This window comes from Rhinoraja longicauda, chromosome 38 (genome assembly GCF_053455715.1).
Source record: "Rhinoraja longicauda isolate Sanriku21f chromosome 38, sRhiLon1.1, whole genome shotgun sequence".
Taxonomy (NCBI): domain Eukaryota; kingdom Metazoa; phylum Chordata; class Chondrichthyes; order Rajiformes; family Arhynchobatidae; genus Rhinoraja; species Rhinoraja longicauda.
This window is the reverse complement of record NC_135990.1, coordinates 13,559,262-13,575,410: the sequence shown is the minus strand read 5'-3', so window position 1 is coordinate 13,575,410 and position 16,149 is coordinate 13,559,262. Positions and strand designations below refer to the sequence as shown.

The window sequence follows — 16,149 nt, the reverse complement described above, 5'->3', positions numbered from 1 at the left end:
CGCAACTCTGTGTGTGCTTTTCGAAACCTGTCTACGAGATCTCTAATAAACTAACAGGTAAAGTCTGTGCCGTCTCTGATTATTGTCAACCAACTGACCGCGAACGCGAACTCGACAGAAACAGGATAAACCTAAGCTCAATTTTGAGTGTCATAGCAAAGGGTCTGAACACTTATGTAAATGTGATATTTCAGTTATTTCTTGTTTTAATTACTTTGCAAAAATTTCGAGACACCTGTTTTCGCTTCTTCATTCTGGGGCATTGAGTGTAGATTGATGATAAAAAAAAGAATTTAATCCATTTTAAAATAAGGCTGTAACGTAACAAAATGTGGAAAAAGTGAAGGGGTCTGAATACTATCTGAATGCACTGTGCATGAATGGAAAAGGTTTAGATGGATATGTGTCAAGTGCAAACTAATGGAAGTAGCCTAGATGGGACATCTTGGTTGGCATGGATGAGTTGGGCTGAAACATACTGTATAAATCTAGGATGTTTCCATACTGTATAACTCTAGGATGCTGACTCTATAATCCACAAATTTAGACTAATCCCATTTTATTCTTCCCGTATTCTCATTCTTTTGGATCTTTCTTTGGAATTGAGCATCTCCCTGATATTGGAGTCTTTAGAGCGGAGGAGAGGATTTTCGGATCATGATGGTTGACAAGGGTCAAGGACTTGTTGTTGTTATTGTTCGTCCTTCGGGTTCGAAGATGACCATGACTTCATTTTCAGTTGGGGGATTGATGACTGTGGGTCCGGAAGTGACTGGTGAGGCCAATCCGGGTCCGGAAGGCACGCCCACACGTAGGACAAGGACTTACTCAAGGGTTAATGACAGGAGATGTCTGCCACTGCCTACTAGTAAGATCCATTATAGAGTCATAGAGTGATACAGCACAGAAGCTGGCTCTTCAGCGTAACAAGTCTGCAGAGTGGTCTTCCTTCAGCTGAAAATGTACGGTAACTACATGGGGCTGGCACGATATAGGATTCTATTAAGATGTATTGGAACAGAAATAAATGACCCCCCCACACCCTTCTCCCTCCAAGCTTGCTGGCTGCACTCTTTGTAATCACTCAATTACTTGAAAAGTTCATCGGCCAGCCTCAACATTTTCTGGCCACCCACAGTGCTGTCACAAAGGTGGCAACGAGACACTGTGCTGACCCACTGGAACCGTGCGTATTTATTCACAAAATGCTGGAGTAACTCAGCGGGTCAGGCAGCATCTCGGGAGAAAAGGAATGGGTGACGTTTCGGATCGAGACCCTTCTTCAGACTGATGTCAGGGGGGCGGGATAAAGGAAGGATATAGGTGGAGACAGGAAGACAGTGGGAGATCTGGGAAGGGGGAGGGGAAGAAAGGGACAGAGGAACTATCTAAAGTTGGAGAAGTCGATGTTCATACCGCTGGGCTGCAAGCTGCCCAGGCGAAATACGAGGTGCTGTTCCTCCAATTTCCGGTGGGCCTCACTATGGCACTGGAGGAGGCCCATGACAGAAAGGTCAGACTGGGAATGGGAGAGGGAGTTGAAGCGCTCAGCCACCGGGAGATCAGATTGGTTAATGCGGACCGAGCGCAGGTGTTGAGCAAAGCGATCGCCGAGCCTGCGTTTGGTTTCGCCTATGTAAATAAGTTGACATCTGGAGCAGCGGATGCAATAGATGAGGTTGGAGGAGGTGCAGGTGAACCTCTGTCTCACCTGGAAAGACTGTTTGGGTCCTTGGATGGAGTTGAGGGGGGAGGTAAAGGGACAGGTGTTGCATCTCGTGCGGTTGCAGGGGAAAGTGCCCGGGGATGGGGTGGTTTGGGTAGGAAGGGACGAGTGGACCAGGGAGTTACGGAGGGAACGGTCTCTGCGGAACGCATTCCTTCTCTCCCGAGATGCTGCCTGACCTGCTGAGTTACTCCAGCATTTTGTGATTAAATACCTTCGATTTGTACCAGCATCTGCAGTTCTTTTCTTATACTAACTGGAACCGTGCGGCACACTGGCAAATGGTCGGGAAATCCATGCTATTCCTCAAGTGAGAGCAAAGGATATGAATTAGAGCCAGCACTGACTCAATGGACCAAACGGCCTCAAGCTACGTCACGAGAAAATATCTATATCACGGACAGTTTGCGAATTGTGCTCCATGGATCGTACAACAGAACTTTAGCGCCAAGTGTGAAATATTATTAATCCATGGGTTCATCTTTCCCATCCAGTAGCTGCATGAGATGTGTTTGAGAACCCTTAGAGAATTCCATTTCAACAAATTAGCAGTGAATAGGAGGGGCAAGATGTACATTGGCAGTTTTAACACACCAGTTACTGCTGACAAAAGGCAGCCCCTGAATCTTCCCACTGCTCTTTGCTGGTACATTTCTGTAAATGAATGGAATTTTTAATGGACGTTCTAGACCCTCAGTTATAATGAGCAGTTGAGAAGAGATTCTCCGACAGGTCCTGCAAGAACTTGCTAACACACTGTATGAGAGTAGAGGTCCCATCATTGTCAGTGGTCCAGATTTGCAAACTGCAGCCCATCCAATGTTTCATTGCTATTGTGCTATTCTGACCCAAGATGTCTGTCCCCTTTGGTGGTCCCACACACACAAGTCCCACATCTCTGATACAGACCACTCAGCCCTCATCTGATGTACACAGGACTTCTCATTTTCTAATTAGTTTCCCACCGCATCTCCCCCTCTCCCTAGCTCATCCTCTACGCCCTCATTGTGCATTGGTTTCCCCTGAAATTGGTTGTTAATCTAGGCTGCAAATCTATGGCAACTCCAATCAATTAATTTTATTTGCCTTGTGGTTTGCACTGTTTGCTCTTTGAAGGATGGCTTGTTAGCACTGTGAAAGGTAAATAAGATACAGTGAATCAGGTGTTATCTCTCTTATCAGGCAAATAACCGGAATCTTTAATCAGACTTTATCTTGAACTAGATAGACACAAAAAGCTGGAGTAACTCAGCGGGACAGTCAGCATGTCTGGAGAGAAGGATTGGGTGATGTTTTGGGTCAAGACCATTCTTCAGATTGGTTAGGGATAATGGAATGTGGAGAGATAAAGAACAATGAACGAAAAATATAGAAAAAAGTAACGATGACAAAGGAAACAGGCCATTGGAAGCTGTTTGTAGGGTGAAAATGAGAATAGACAATAGACAATAGAAAATAGGTGCAGGAGAAGGCCATTCGGCCCTTCGAGCCAGCACCGCCATTCAATGTGATCATGGCTGATCATTCTCAATCAGTACCCCGTTCCTGCCTTCTCCCCATACCCCCTGACTCCGCTATCCTTAAGAGCTCTATCTAGCTCTCTCTTGAATGTATTCAGAGAATTGGCCTCCACTGCCCTCTGAGGCAAAGAATTCCACAGATTCACAACTCTCTGACTAAAAATGTTTTTCCTCATCTCTGTTCTAAATGGCCTACCCCTTATTCTTAAACTGTGGCCCCTGGTTCTGGACTCCCCCAACATTGGGAACATGTTTCCTGCCTCTAACGTGTCCAACCCCTTAATAATTTTATACGTTTCGATAAGATCCCCTCTCATCCTTCTAAATTCCAGTGTATACAAACCTAGTCGCTCCAGTCTTTCAAGATATGACAGTCCCGCCATTCCGGGAATTAACCTAGTAAACCTACGCTGCACGCTCTCAATAGCAAGAATATCCTTCCTCAAATTTGGAGACCAAAACTGCACACAGTACTCCAGGTGCGGTCTCACTAGGGCCCTGTACAACTGCAGAAGGACCTCTTTGCTCCTATACTCAACTCCTCTTGTTATGAAGGCCAACATTCCATTGGCTTTCTTCACTACCTGCTGTACCTGCATGCTTCCTTTCAGTGACTGATGCACTAAGACACCCAGATCACGTTGTACGTCCCCTTTTCCTAACTTGACACCATTCAGATAATAATCTGCCTTCCTATTCTTCCACCAAAGTGGATAACCTCACACTTATCTACATTAAACTGCATCTGCCATGCATCCGCCCACTCACACAACCTGTCCAAGTCACCCTGCAACCTCATAGCATCTTCCTCACAGTTCACACTGTGTGGCTTGTGTGACTTGGGTGGGAAGGGATGAACTAATTGTACCCTTTATCTGTGCAATGTGTACGACTTGTATAGTCTTTTCTTTGACTGGATAGCACGCAAACAAATGTTTTTCACTGTACATGTGACAATAAATTAAACTAAATAGATCCATGGTTAGAAATGAAAAAACCGTTGCAGTGTAACAAAACCAGTAATAGTACTGTTCTCATTTTGAAAGCAATCGAATTTAGAAAAAGAGATATTAAAAGTTATGGACAATTTTGGTTAAGGTTGAGAGGGGGAAAATTTAATAGGAACCTGAAGGGGAACTTTTTCCACACAGAGGGTGGATCGCACCGAGTTACCAGAGGAGGTAGTTGAAGCAGGTACTAGAACAACATTTAAAAGACATTTGGACAGGTAAATGGATAGGAAAGGTTTAGAGGTTATGAGTCAGACAAAGGCAGGTGGGACTAGTGTAGTATCTTGGTAGGCATGGGCAAGTTGGGCCAAAGGGCCTATTTCTGCGCTGTTTGACTCTATGACCCTGTTAAGCTTTTACAGTACAAACCTTAGTTGCCCGACTCTTAATTGTCCCATACCCTGGCTCCTCAAAGAACGGACACCTTCAAAAGACACAAATCAAGAGTCTGATAGAATCAACTCCATTTGCCTGCACTGACATCATCCAATCTATCCCGCTAAATATTTGCCCTCTCCCCTCACATTCACACCAAGATGACAGAGTGTACAGTCCGCAAGGTCAACTGTGATCTCACCATGTCTTCTTGGACACCACCTCCTGAACCTGAAACTTTGCCACTTAGAAGGACAAGGACATCAGTTGCTTGAGAACACCAGAACACATTGGTTCTCCTCCAAGTTTCACTCCATCCTGATTTGGAAATATATTGTTCCTACTGGGTCTTAGTCTTGAAATTCCTATGTACTGTGGGAGAACCTTCAGATAGATCACAGCAGCTCAAGGAGGAAGCTGGCTGGGAAGGTCAAGTTAGGAGAGGCATCAAATACTAATTTCACCAGTAACACTCAGGTTGAAAGCTTGAATAAACAATGATAACTGTTCCAGCCACTGTGTTACACATGGCTATAGAAGCAATGGAAGAAGTTCAAACAAAATACTTAAGGGAAGATACCAAGACAGTGGTCTCAAGTAATTTGAGAAACTAACTGGGAACAGCTTTTTTCACTATGAGAGAGATGATAACAATTCTTAAACAATCTTTGGGGAGAAAATTCAAAGGTTGCACTAACATTTTATAGAATTATCAAATGTTACAGCATGATAGGAGGCCATTCAGTCCATTGAGTCTATGCTGGCTCAATGGAAATATTAGTCCTAATATTTTGTGGCCAATAACATCCATTTTGAAGTCTCTTTTTTGATTGCATTGTCCTACAGGTAATGGGTTCTAGATATCACAGCTTCAATAAGCCTTTCCTCACATGTATTCTCCCTTTTGTCCAAAACTTTAAATCATACAAACAAACTAATTAGGAGCTGAAATTGGCCCTCCAGTCTGCTCCACCATTAAATAAGATTATAACTGATTCAACTGTTACTTCAATTCAACATTTGCAGATAACCTCTCGCCACACTGCCTATCAAAAATCTATCTATCTCTGCGTTAAAAATACTTAAAGATTCTGCTTCCACCACCCCTTCAAGGAAGAGTGTTCCAAAGACTCTCAACCATCTGAGAGAATAAACTCAGAACCATCAAAAGGGAATGGGATATAGATTTAGACAGCGACCCCTAGTTCTAGATTCTCCCATAAAGGACCAAACATCCTTTCCACATCCACACTGTTACCAGCACCTCCTGATACCTGCTGAAGCTCCCCCTCTATTGACCTAACGTGAACCAGTTGGTAGACCTCAACCAAATCTTCTCTTCCCACCTGGGGAAACACAAATGGATTCCACTCCAGAAATGGTCCAGTTCTAATTTAAAGACCCTGATTATTTAGGGCAGCATTTAGGCCTAGTTTGAGGGTTCAATCCTGATCCCGGGTGCTATCTACGTGGTTATTTGTTTCTTTCTGCCGGAAGCACATGGGTCTCATCTGGGTGCTCCATTCTCCTCCCACATTCTAAACCCACACGGGTTAATACGTCAACAGATCAATGTAAATTGCCTCAAATGTGTAGGTGAGAGAAAGCATCTGAGGAAATTGATGGGAGTGTAGGAAGAGTATCATAAAATGCAAAGTAGAATAAATGTGCTTGATGGATTTGGGAAACCAGAGAGTCTGCTTCTGCGCTTATGTGACTCAATGACTTCATTGAAGGCTGCACAGCTGCTGCCTCACAGCGCCAGAGATCTGGGTACGACCCTGATCTCGGATGCTGTTTGTGTGGAGTTTGCATGTTCTCCCTGTGACCGTGTGGGTTTCCTCCAGGTACTCTGGTTTCGGCCCACATTCCAAAGACGTGCAGATTTGTAAGTCAACTGGCCTCAATGTGTAGGAAGTTGGTGAGAAAGTGGGATAACATTGATCTGTTCGCACTAGTTCTATGATCGGCATTGACCTGGTGGGCCGAAGGACCTGTTTCCATGCTGCATCGCCAAACTAAATCATGGATTCTAAATCCACGGGAAATATGTTCAATTCTCTATCCTGTCATTTGAAACCCATCAACCAGACCTCAATTGCCAAGTCTATTCCACATACCTTCCCGCTAAACCCCAATATCATAATGAAATCTGAAGGTTCTGTGGCAACGAGGATCAAAGGAAGAGCTGTACCTTACACGCAGACGTGATTCAAAGCTATCTTCTTCCAGGGAGGTCTCAATAGCATCCAGGTTTGGGGAAGGGCTGCGATCATTCTGTAGAGGGTCCATTTCCAATGGCGGTTTCAGCCTGTAATAACAGAAGAACGCGTTGAAATTGTCCATTTGCAATGGGTTACTTGTACATCAACAAAGAGTTGTGTGTATGTAGCACCTCCAATGTAGGAAACTTTAAGGTCCTTCGGGAGAGAGTAATCATACAAAAATAGTTGACACAAAATGCTGGAGTAACTCAGTGGGTCAGGCAGCATCTCTGGAGAAAAGGGATGGGTGATGTTTCGGGTCGGGGCCCTTCTTCAGACTCAGGAAGATGGGTTCCGACCCTAAATGTCACCCATCCTTTTTCTGCAGAGATGCTGCCTGACCCGCTGAGCTACTCCTGCATTTTGTGTCTATCCTCAGTATAAACCAGCATCTGCAGCTCTTGCAAAGATTCTTGCAAATCTGCTCAGTTCCTTCCTATACCAATATATATGGCACTCGGATTCTAGGAAAGGTGACTGAAAGCTTAATCGAAAAGGCAAGTTTTAAATGTCTTCAACCCGAAACATTAATTCTGTTTCTGCCCAACTTGCTGAGTGTTTCCATCGTTTTATGATTTTTATTTAATGTAAACCTTTTCACTATATCCCAATACACATGACAATAATAACAGACTAAACCAGAACCTTCTTAAAATTTAAGAAATAGAGAGTGGGAGTGGGAGATGGGTGAAGGAAGGAGAGGGACGGAGAGGAGGCAGGAGGAAAGAGAGCTAATAGACAAGACAGCTGCGGAGAAATGGAGCCAGCCCAAGATGCAAGAGTGGAAGAGATCAAGGAACTTGGGGGTGTTAATAGGAAAAATGCAGTAACATGGCAGTCACTTGATTGTTATGAGTAGATTAAAACCTACAGTTAAAATGTCTTTACAAGCAAGATAAATTAAAAGACAAAAAGGAACCTAAAGTATTACATTTAAAGGAATTATGTATAGAAGTTGGGACGCTATGTTACAGTTGTACAAGACATTGTTGAGGCCGCACTTGGAGTATTGCGTTCAGTTTGGTCACCATGATGTATGAAAGATAGTATAAGAAAATAACTGCAGATGCTGGTACAAATCGAAGGTATTTATTCACAAAATGCTGGAGTAACTCAGCAGGTCAGGCAGCATCTCAGGAGAGAAGGAATGGGTGACGTTTCGGGTCGAGTCTGAAGAAGGGTCTCGACCCGAAACGTCACCCATTCCTTCTCTCCTGAGATGCTGCCTGACCTGCTGAGTTACTCCAGCATTTTGTGAATAAATACCTTCAATGATGTATGAAAGATGCTGTGAAGCTGTAGCGGGTGCAGAGAAGATTTATGAGGATGTCACCAGGACTCAAGGGCCTGAGATATAGGGAGAGGTTGGGCAGGCTTGGGCTTTATTCCCTGGAGCACAGGGGATTGAGGTGTGATCTTACAGAGGTGTATCAAATCATGAGGGGATAGATAGGGTGAATGCACAGTCTTTTTCTCAGGGTAGGAAAATCATGAACTTGAGGGCATAGGTTTAATGTGAGAGGAGAAAGATTTAATAGGAGTCTAAGGGGCTATTATTTTCCACACAGAGGCCGAGGAGTATCTAGAACAAAGTGCCCGAGGAAGTAGCTGAAGCACGTACAATAACAAAGTTTAAGATTCATTTGCACAGGCACATGGATAGGAAAGATTTAGAGGGATATGGGCTAAATGCAGGGAAATGGGAATAACATAGATGGGGCATCTTGGTCAACACAGACGAGTCGGGCTGAAAGCTCTGTTTCTGTGCTGCATGACTCTATGATTATAAACTAGACAAACTATTTTAAAACAATGAAGAATCCAATTGAGCAGCAAGTCTTTAACAACTCTGAACAACGAGCCTCTGGTCAAATTTCTCAGAAAGGATGACGTGACCAGCACCCTGCCAAAATTGGGCATAGAGGCAAAGACCACAGGACCCTCTGCTTCACACTGGATCAGCCTTTCTCTGGCTGTCAAAGCAACGTTAATGGAATAACAAGCAAATATTTCACAACACACAATTAACCTCCTGGGCATACACTGCTTCATTTGATTTTTGACCACACAGTAATCATTTGACAAGAGATTAAATCCTTCTGGGAATGTCCGATTCCATTCTGCTCTTTCAGCTAAGACACTGTACTCTGTCCAGTTCATTTAATCAGTCAGCCGCTCACATGGGGGCGATGGTTACAGTCCAGGCCATTTTGTGAAATTGGTTTGCAAAGTCAAAAATAACTTTCTTCATGAATGCAGTTGATCAAAGTCAGTTTTAATCCACAAAGTTACAAAGGAAAATAGGCGAGGAAGGTTTAAAGATTTTCCGCACAAATGAAAAACTAGTTCATTGATTTGCATTCTTTATTGATATGTTATTTATTATCCAGTTAGAGTTATACAACATGGAAAAAGGTCCTTCGGCCAACTTGCCCATGCCAATCAAGATCCCCCATCTACTTTAGTACCACCTGCCCACGTTTGTCCCATATCCCTCCAAACTTTTCCTACACATGTACCTATCCAAATGTCTTTTAAATGTTGTTATTGTACTTGCCTCAACTACCTCCTCTGGCAGCTCGTTCCATAAGCCCACCACATTCTGTGTGGAAAACGTTGCCCTGATGCTACCATTAAATCTTTCCCCCTCACCTTAAACCTACGTCCTCTGTTTTTTTCATTCCCCTGCACTGGGTACAAGACTGTCATTCACCCCATCTATTCCCCTCATGACTTTATACACCTTTACAAGATCACCCCTCAGCCTCCTGCACTTAAACCTTGGCAACATCCTCGTAAATCTTCTCTGCATTCTTTCCAGCTTAATGACATCTTTCCTTTAGCAGGGTGCCAAAAACTGAACACAATACTCACTCTCACCAATGCCTTGTACAACTGTAATATAACATTCCAACTTCTATACTCAATACGCTGACTGATGAGGGCCAATGTACCAGAAGCCTTCTTGACCATCCGATCTACCTGTGACGCCATTTTCAGGGAACTCCTACTTCCATGTGCTCTACAATACTATCCCGGGTCCTGCCTTTCACTGCGAAAGTCCTGCCCTAGCTCGACTTCCCAAAATCCCAACATCGCACTTATCTGCATTAAACTACATCAATCACCCCCTGTCCAGCTGACCCAGATCCTGCTGTAATTCTCAAATCAAAAGAACCTATTGACTTGTCATGGCCTGGTTCAGCAACTCACGCACCCAGAAACTCAGAAGATTACAAAATGTGGTGGACACTGCCCAGTCTGTCATGGATACTGACCTCCTCACCATCGAAGGGATTTAAAGGAGGTGCTGCCTCAAAAAGGTCATCACCAAGGACGCTCACGACCCTGGCCTCACTCTCATTTCACTCCTGCCAACAGGTAGAAGGTATGAAGAAATCTGAAAACTATGCCCTCCAGGATCAGGAACAGCTTCTTCCCAACAATCCACCAGGACCGTGAACACTCCAAACAGCAATTAACTACAAACTATGAACTGTTTTTGTTGCCCTGGGGACTTTGGGATTTTTGTTGCACTAAAATATTGTTTTTTTCTTTTAAATGATTGAACTTGTTTTTTTGCTTATTCTGTTACCTATGAATACTGAGTTTATAGACCAATTACGCTGCTGCAAGTAATAGTTTTCTTGTTCCGTTTTTGATACCTATGACAATTAAACACTCTTGACTTGACTCTTATAGTTTTAGCCAACGTTCAAAAATAAGCAGTCACCAAAACAATTTCTTATGTTCTTGCACAGCACCCAGACAAAGTTTGTGTATGGAAACGCCAAAGACCGCAGATGCTGGAGTATTGAGTAAAATACAAACTTCTGGAAGAACTCAGTGGTTCAGGCAGCATCTGTGGCTGGGTATCCCAGAGGCAAAGGCTGGGTATCCCAGAGGCAGAGGCTGGGACTGGGTATCCCAGAGTGAATGACTCATCTTCCAACAACCCCAAACATTCCTACCATTTCAAATGCACAAATCAAGTAAATATTTTCAACTTGAATGGATGATTAAAACATCAACAACATTCAACAAATTTGACACCAACCAGGATAAAGCAACCTCTAGACTGTCACTCCAACCAACACGCCAAACATTCATTCTCTTTACCATGGGGTACATGTATAAAATACATTAGGGCTATTCTGACAGAATACCCTTAACATGCCACTCTGCCACTAGGAAGGACAAATTGTAACTTTAATTAGACAATAGACAATAGGTGCAGGAGTAGGTCATTCGGCCCTTCGAGCTAGCACCACCATTCAATGTGATCATGGCTGATCATTCTCAATCAGTACCCTGTTCCTGCCTTCTCCCCATACCCCCAGACTCCGCTATCCTTACGAGCTCTATCTAGCTCTCTCTTGAAAGCATCCAGAGAATTGGCCTCCAATGCCTTCTGAGGCAGAGAATTCCACAGATTTACAACTGAAAAAGTTTTTCCTCATCTCTGTTCTAAATGGCCTACCCCATATTCTTAAACTGTGGCCCCTGGTTCTGGACTCTCCCAACATTGGGAACATGTTTCCTGCCTCTAACGTGTCCAACCCCTTAATAATCTTATATGTTTCAATAAGATCCCCTCTCATCTTTCTAAATTCCAGTGTATACAAGCCTAGTCGCTCCAGTCTTTCAACATATGACAGTCCCGCCATTCCGGGAATTAACCTAGTAAACCCACACTGCACACCCTCAATAGCAAGAATATCCTTCCTCAAATTTGGAGACCAAAACTGCACACAGTACTCCAGGTGCAGTCTCACTAGGGCCCTGTACAACTGCAGAAGGACCTCTTTGCTCCTATACTCAACTCCTCTTGTTGTGAAGGCCAACATTCCATTGGCTTTCTTCACTGCCTGCTGTACCTGCATGCTTCCTTTTAGTGACTGATGCACTAGGACACCCAGATCTCGTTGTATTTAATTTATTAATTTATTGTAATTGTATTATTAATTGTAATTAATTTATTAGCCAAGTATGTAAGCATACAAGGAATTTGATTTGCCAACAATCATAAAAAAAGCAACAAGATAAGCATCAAGAAAATAACAATAACCACATAAAAATTAAACATAGACTTAAACAGCCACCGCAGCGGCCTGTGAGAATCCCCAAGGCACACAGCATAAGCAGAGACTCACAGCCATCAGTTCAATGTCCGGGCCACACACACGCTCCTTCACCATGATGTGACCAGAGTTGTACCGACCGCTGTCAGTCTCTCTGCAGTCCCTGTCCGCCCGATCAGTCAGAAAGCCGTCCACACTCGCACTAAACTCCGGGATGTCCACATGGAGCCATGTCCCCGCGAGATCACTGCACTCCCTCCGAGTCCTCACCAGTACAGGCAGCACGTCCATCTTGTTTTTGCGGTGATCTCACATTCCCCACTGTGATGGAAGTCAAATAACTTATACCTTCTTTCCTCCTTTTCTCCCGCAGTCGGGGCAATCAAAACCTACACAGTCGGGGCGATCCAAGCTCCCGGTTAGGGGCGATCGAAGCTCCCGTGATCAGGGCGATCAAAGCTTCCGTGATCAGGGCGATCAATGCTTCCGTGGTCGGGGTGATCGAAGCTCCCGCATTGGGGCGATCGAAGCTCCCGTGATGCGGGCGGTCGAAGCTCCTGCGGTTGGAGCTCCCGCAGTCGATCCCTAACAAAGGGACCGCCAGCTTCACGCTGTTAAAGCCGCAGTGCAGACGGAGATACGTTAAAAAGTCGCATCTCTGTCGAGGAAAGAGATTAAAAAAAGGGTTTCCCCCAACTCCCCCCCTCCCCCCCACCCTCACATAATACAAAAACTAAAGACACACTAAAAATATACAAGTAACACGGTAACAAAAGAAGACAAAGACGAGACAGGCAGGGTGGAGCGTCAGCCATGTACTGGACCAAGGCAACGCATGCAAGCGAACACCACCGACTACGTTTCTCTTCCACTTGTGCAGCGCGCTGAGGAAATATATCATGGCTCTTCATCACTGCTGGGTCTAAATCCTGGTAACTCCCTCCCAAAAATCACAAAAGGATTGCAGCGGTTCAAGGACTGCATCTAACCACTTCCTTCACGATGGCAAATAGGGATGGGATGCCCAGATCCTAAGAAGCAAACGAATTAAAATATACATTTTCCTTAATGTTAGTCACGTTGAATGTACTAATCTTCTGCCATTTAAAAAATAGACAAACAGCTACTATTATTTCAATATCTTTCCCAGCCTCAGGACATCCAAAGAGCATGTTTGCAAAAGCGTAACTGAATGTGGAATTTATTCACAAAATGCTGGAGTAACTCAGCAGGTCCAGCAGGTCAGGCAGCATCTCGGGAGAGAAGGAATGGGCGACGTTTCGGGTCGAGTCCCTTCTTCAAACTGAATGTGGAAGTTCATTTGGAACATAAACACCAGAAGTCATAGTGTGTAGGAAGGAACTACAGATGCTGGTTTAAACCGAAGATGGATACAAAAAGCTGGAGTAACTCAGCGGGTCAGGCAGCATCACTGGAGAAAAGTAATAGGTGACGTCACCTATTCCTTTTCTCCAGAGATGCTGTCTGACCCGCTGAGTTACTCCAGCTTTTTGTGTCTACCAGAAAATATTGGCTGGTATATGGACATTGGGCTGAATCTTATAATGGACAGTGTTGCAAATCTTACAAAACAGACCTTTGTTTAGGAACCTTGTGCTTTGCTCTATCTGTATATCTGTCTTCCAGGCGGTGCGTCTGTTTAAGATCGACGATGTAGAAAGGTAGGGAAGGCTGTTTATCATCACATCTTCATAACCTTGGAATGTCCCCAAACAGGTTTGTAGTTGACGAGCAGTTGTTGCTTTAATGTAGAAAGTTTGGCATCCACTTTGCAAAAAGCAAGGACCAACAAATAGTACTGGGGAAAGAGCAGATAATCTGCCTAATGAGAGATATGTCGCAATTTAATCTCTGGGTGCAGTCCTCAGCACTGTTGTCCTATATGTTGGGGAGGATCGAAACTACAACGTCAAATTCAAATGCAAAATAAAACACACTGAATCACAGGATCGCTCCATTATTCCCAGTGTGGCAGCCCTCTCTGGCCCCAGCCTCATTTCCTCTGGGAATAATAGGAAATAGAAAGCAAACAGAGCTTTCTAGAAAGCAAACAGAGCTTTCCAGCAAATCAAGCTTAGTGCCACAGGAATATCACGGGTACAGGACCTCCCAGGGATGGTGGACTTTATTCCCACTTCATATTTCCTAATGACATGGAAGGTGGTCATTCAGTCCATGGAGACTGTTCTGGATCTCAGAACACTCCCATCCATAAATAGGAAATGCATACCTCCTTAGGCCAAGGTCAGACTTGATTTGAGAGACTTGAGGCTTCAAAGTTGCACGATGGCACCAGAATGTGGTGAGTCTTTGCGTGCTGTCCCAGAAGAGGATTTACTGTGGAGGCCAAGGTTTGGATTGGGGCCCTTCTGCACACTGCTCTCTTACTCCTGGTACTTAGATTTTCAAAAGTCAAGAGTCAAGAGTGTTTAACTGTCAAATGTACTGAAAACAGAATAATGACATTCTTACTTGCAACAGGATCACATGCCCCTAAACGCAATACACATAGATAATATATGATAAACAAAAATTCAGGTCATGTTTACCACTCTCTATACTCTTCGATTTTGGGTGTTCGAGTTGCCGAACCAGGCCTTAAGGCAACAGTCTGTATATTCTCTACCATACACCTATCAAAGTTCAAGCGAGCATTCATCACATCTCCTCAATCTTATAAGGATACAGAGGCGTTGAGAGGCTTATTTGCTATTGCATCAACTTTTTTTGCTCAAGATTCCTGCATCTGCAGTCTAATGCGTCTCTATGCCACACATTAACATAGCAACTCAGTAAAAAGGAGAACCCACATCTCAGAGAGGTGCTTGTTGTTAGACTACTTAGCCACTGTAACCTGCCCCGAAGTGGAATAATATGGGGGGAGTTGATGGGAACATAGAGAAAACAAAATGGGATGAGTGTTAAATGAGTGCTTCATGTTCAGCACAGACTGGGAGGATCAGCAGCACTGCCTCGTGCTGTGTGACTGAGACTCTATGAAAGAAACACATTCAGATAGATTGTACGTAAACCACAGCACCATACCACAGTGTCTGACACAAACCTCTCTGTAAATGCTGGTCTCCTTTAAATAGCACCTCGACCAAAAGATTTCCAATTCCAATTAAACTACAACCTCATTAAAGAGTCAAATGCGAGCAGATCAACACAAATGAAGTGCTTAAGTCTCTTCTTCTCCGCGAGTAACGGTGGGAGACATTGGCCACTGTTGACACAGAGCGACCATACAAAGGGATCAGTGTACTCACTGGAGCTCAGGCCCGCCTGCAAGCAAGGCTCCAATCAGCGTGCGCACTGTGGAACAGTCTACAACTCCATTGCAAGGGGAGGTGGAGTGGAAATTTCCACTGCACGAGAGGAGAAAGTTGTTTATAATAGTTTCTGTTTTGAACTGAAAAGATATCTCTTAAGCTGGGAATGAGAAAAGAATGTGCTGGACTTTTCATGGTTGAAGAGGCCGCCTGGAAAATCCATTATCAAGATTATATCAAAGTGATAATCCATGCGAAAAGAATGATTATCCCTTTCATTCATTCCCTTTTCTCTAATTTGGATATTATCGCATTGACTTATAATGATGAGACAAGGCGTCACACAACAATGCCCGTACGAACTTGCAAAACTCGGTCAACATCTGATCAGATCATAATCCAACTCCAAAACCAGCTATGCAAATTCTGCAAAAATAGCAATAATACTCAACTCGGTACCTTGATAATGAATGTCCCAGCATGAAAACTACTGTAATAAAATCAGAAAATGCCAGAAAAACCCCAGAAAGTCAGGCAGCATCTGTGGAAGGGGAAACAGATACTGTTTTGGATCTGGATCATTGCACTGAATAGTTATACTCTGGCACACTAGCAAGATAGACTCACTGGAGACAGCAACAAAATGGTGTAGGTCGCAGGTCAGAATTTGAACCCTATTATTTTCACAGCACCAGGTTGAACACAGCCAAGAAAACCCACTGCAAATTACATCTGCCAGCCTTCCTTGCAAAGGAATGGCAGCAGTACCCAGGCAGCATCTGCGGAGGAAGAAACATAGTTTGTGTTTCACATTTGCAATCTTTCAACAGAAAGGTCACCCGTATAGAACAGTACAGCACAGGAACAAGCCCTTTGGCCC

At 44.0% G+C, this 16,149-nt stretch overlaps 1 protein-coding gene across 2 annotated transcripts in view; it reads right to left on the bottom strand.

Moving 5' to 3' along the window:
* The window catches only part of LOC144610932 (GRAM domain-containing protein 2A-like), a 73,147-nt gene that overhangs the window by 32,655 nt on the left and 24,343 nt on the right, over positions 1–16,149 (bottom strand). The window contains exons 1-2 of one of the 2 annotated variants that reach the window (XM_078429946.1): positions 15,062–15,200; positions 6,826–6,942 (exon numbers count right to left, since the gene is read on the bottom strand). In XM_078429946.1, coding sequence (XP_078286072.1) covers positions 6,826–6,923 — 98 coding nt within the window. In that variant the 5' untranslated portion in view covers positions 6,924–6,942; positions 15,062–15,200. Of the gene's footprint in view, positions 1–6,825; positions 6,943–15,061; positions 15,201–16,149 lie in introns of those variants that run through there. The other variant, XM_078429945.1, reaches the window with a different exon arrangement.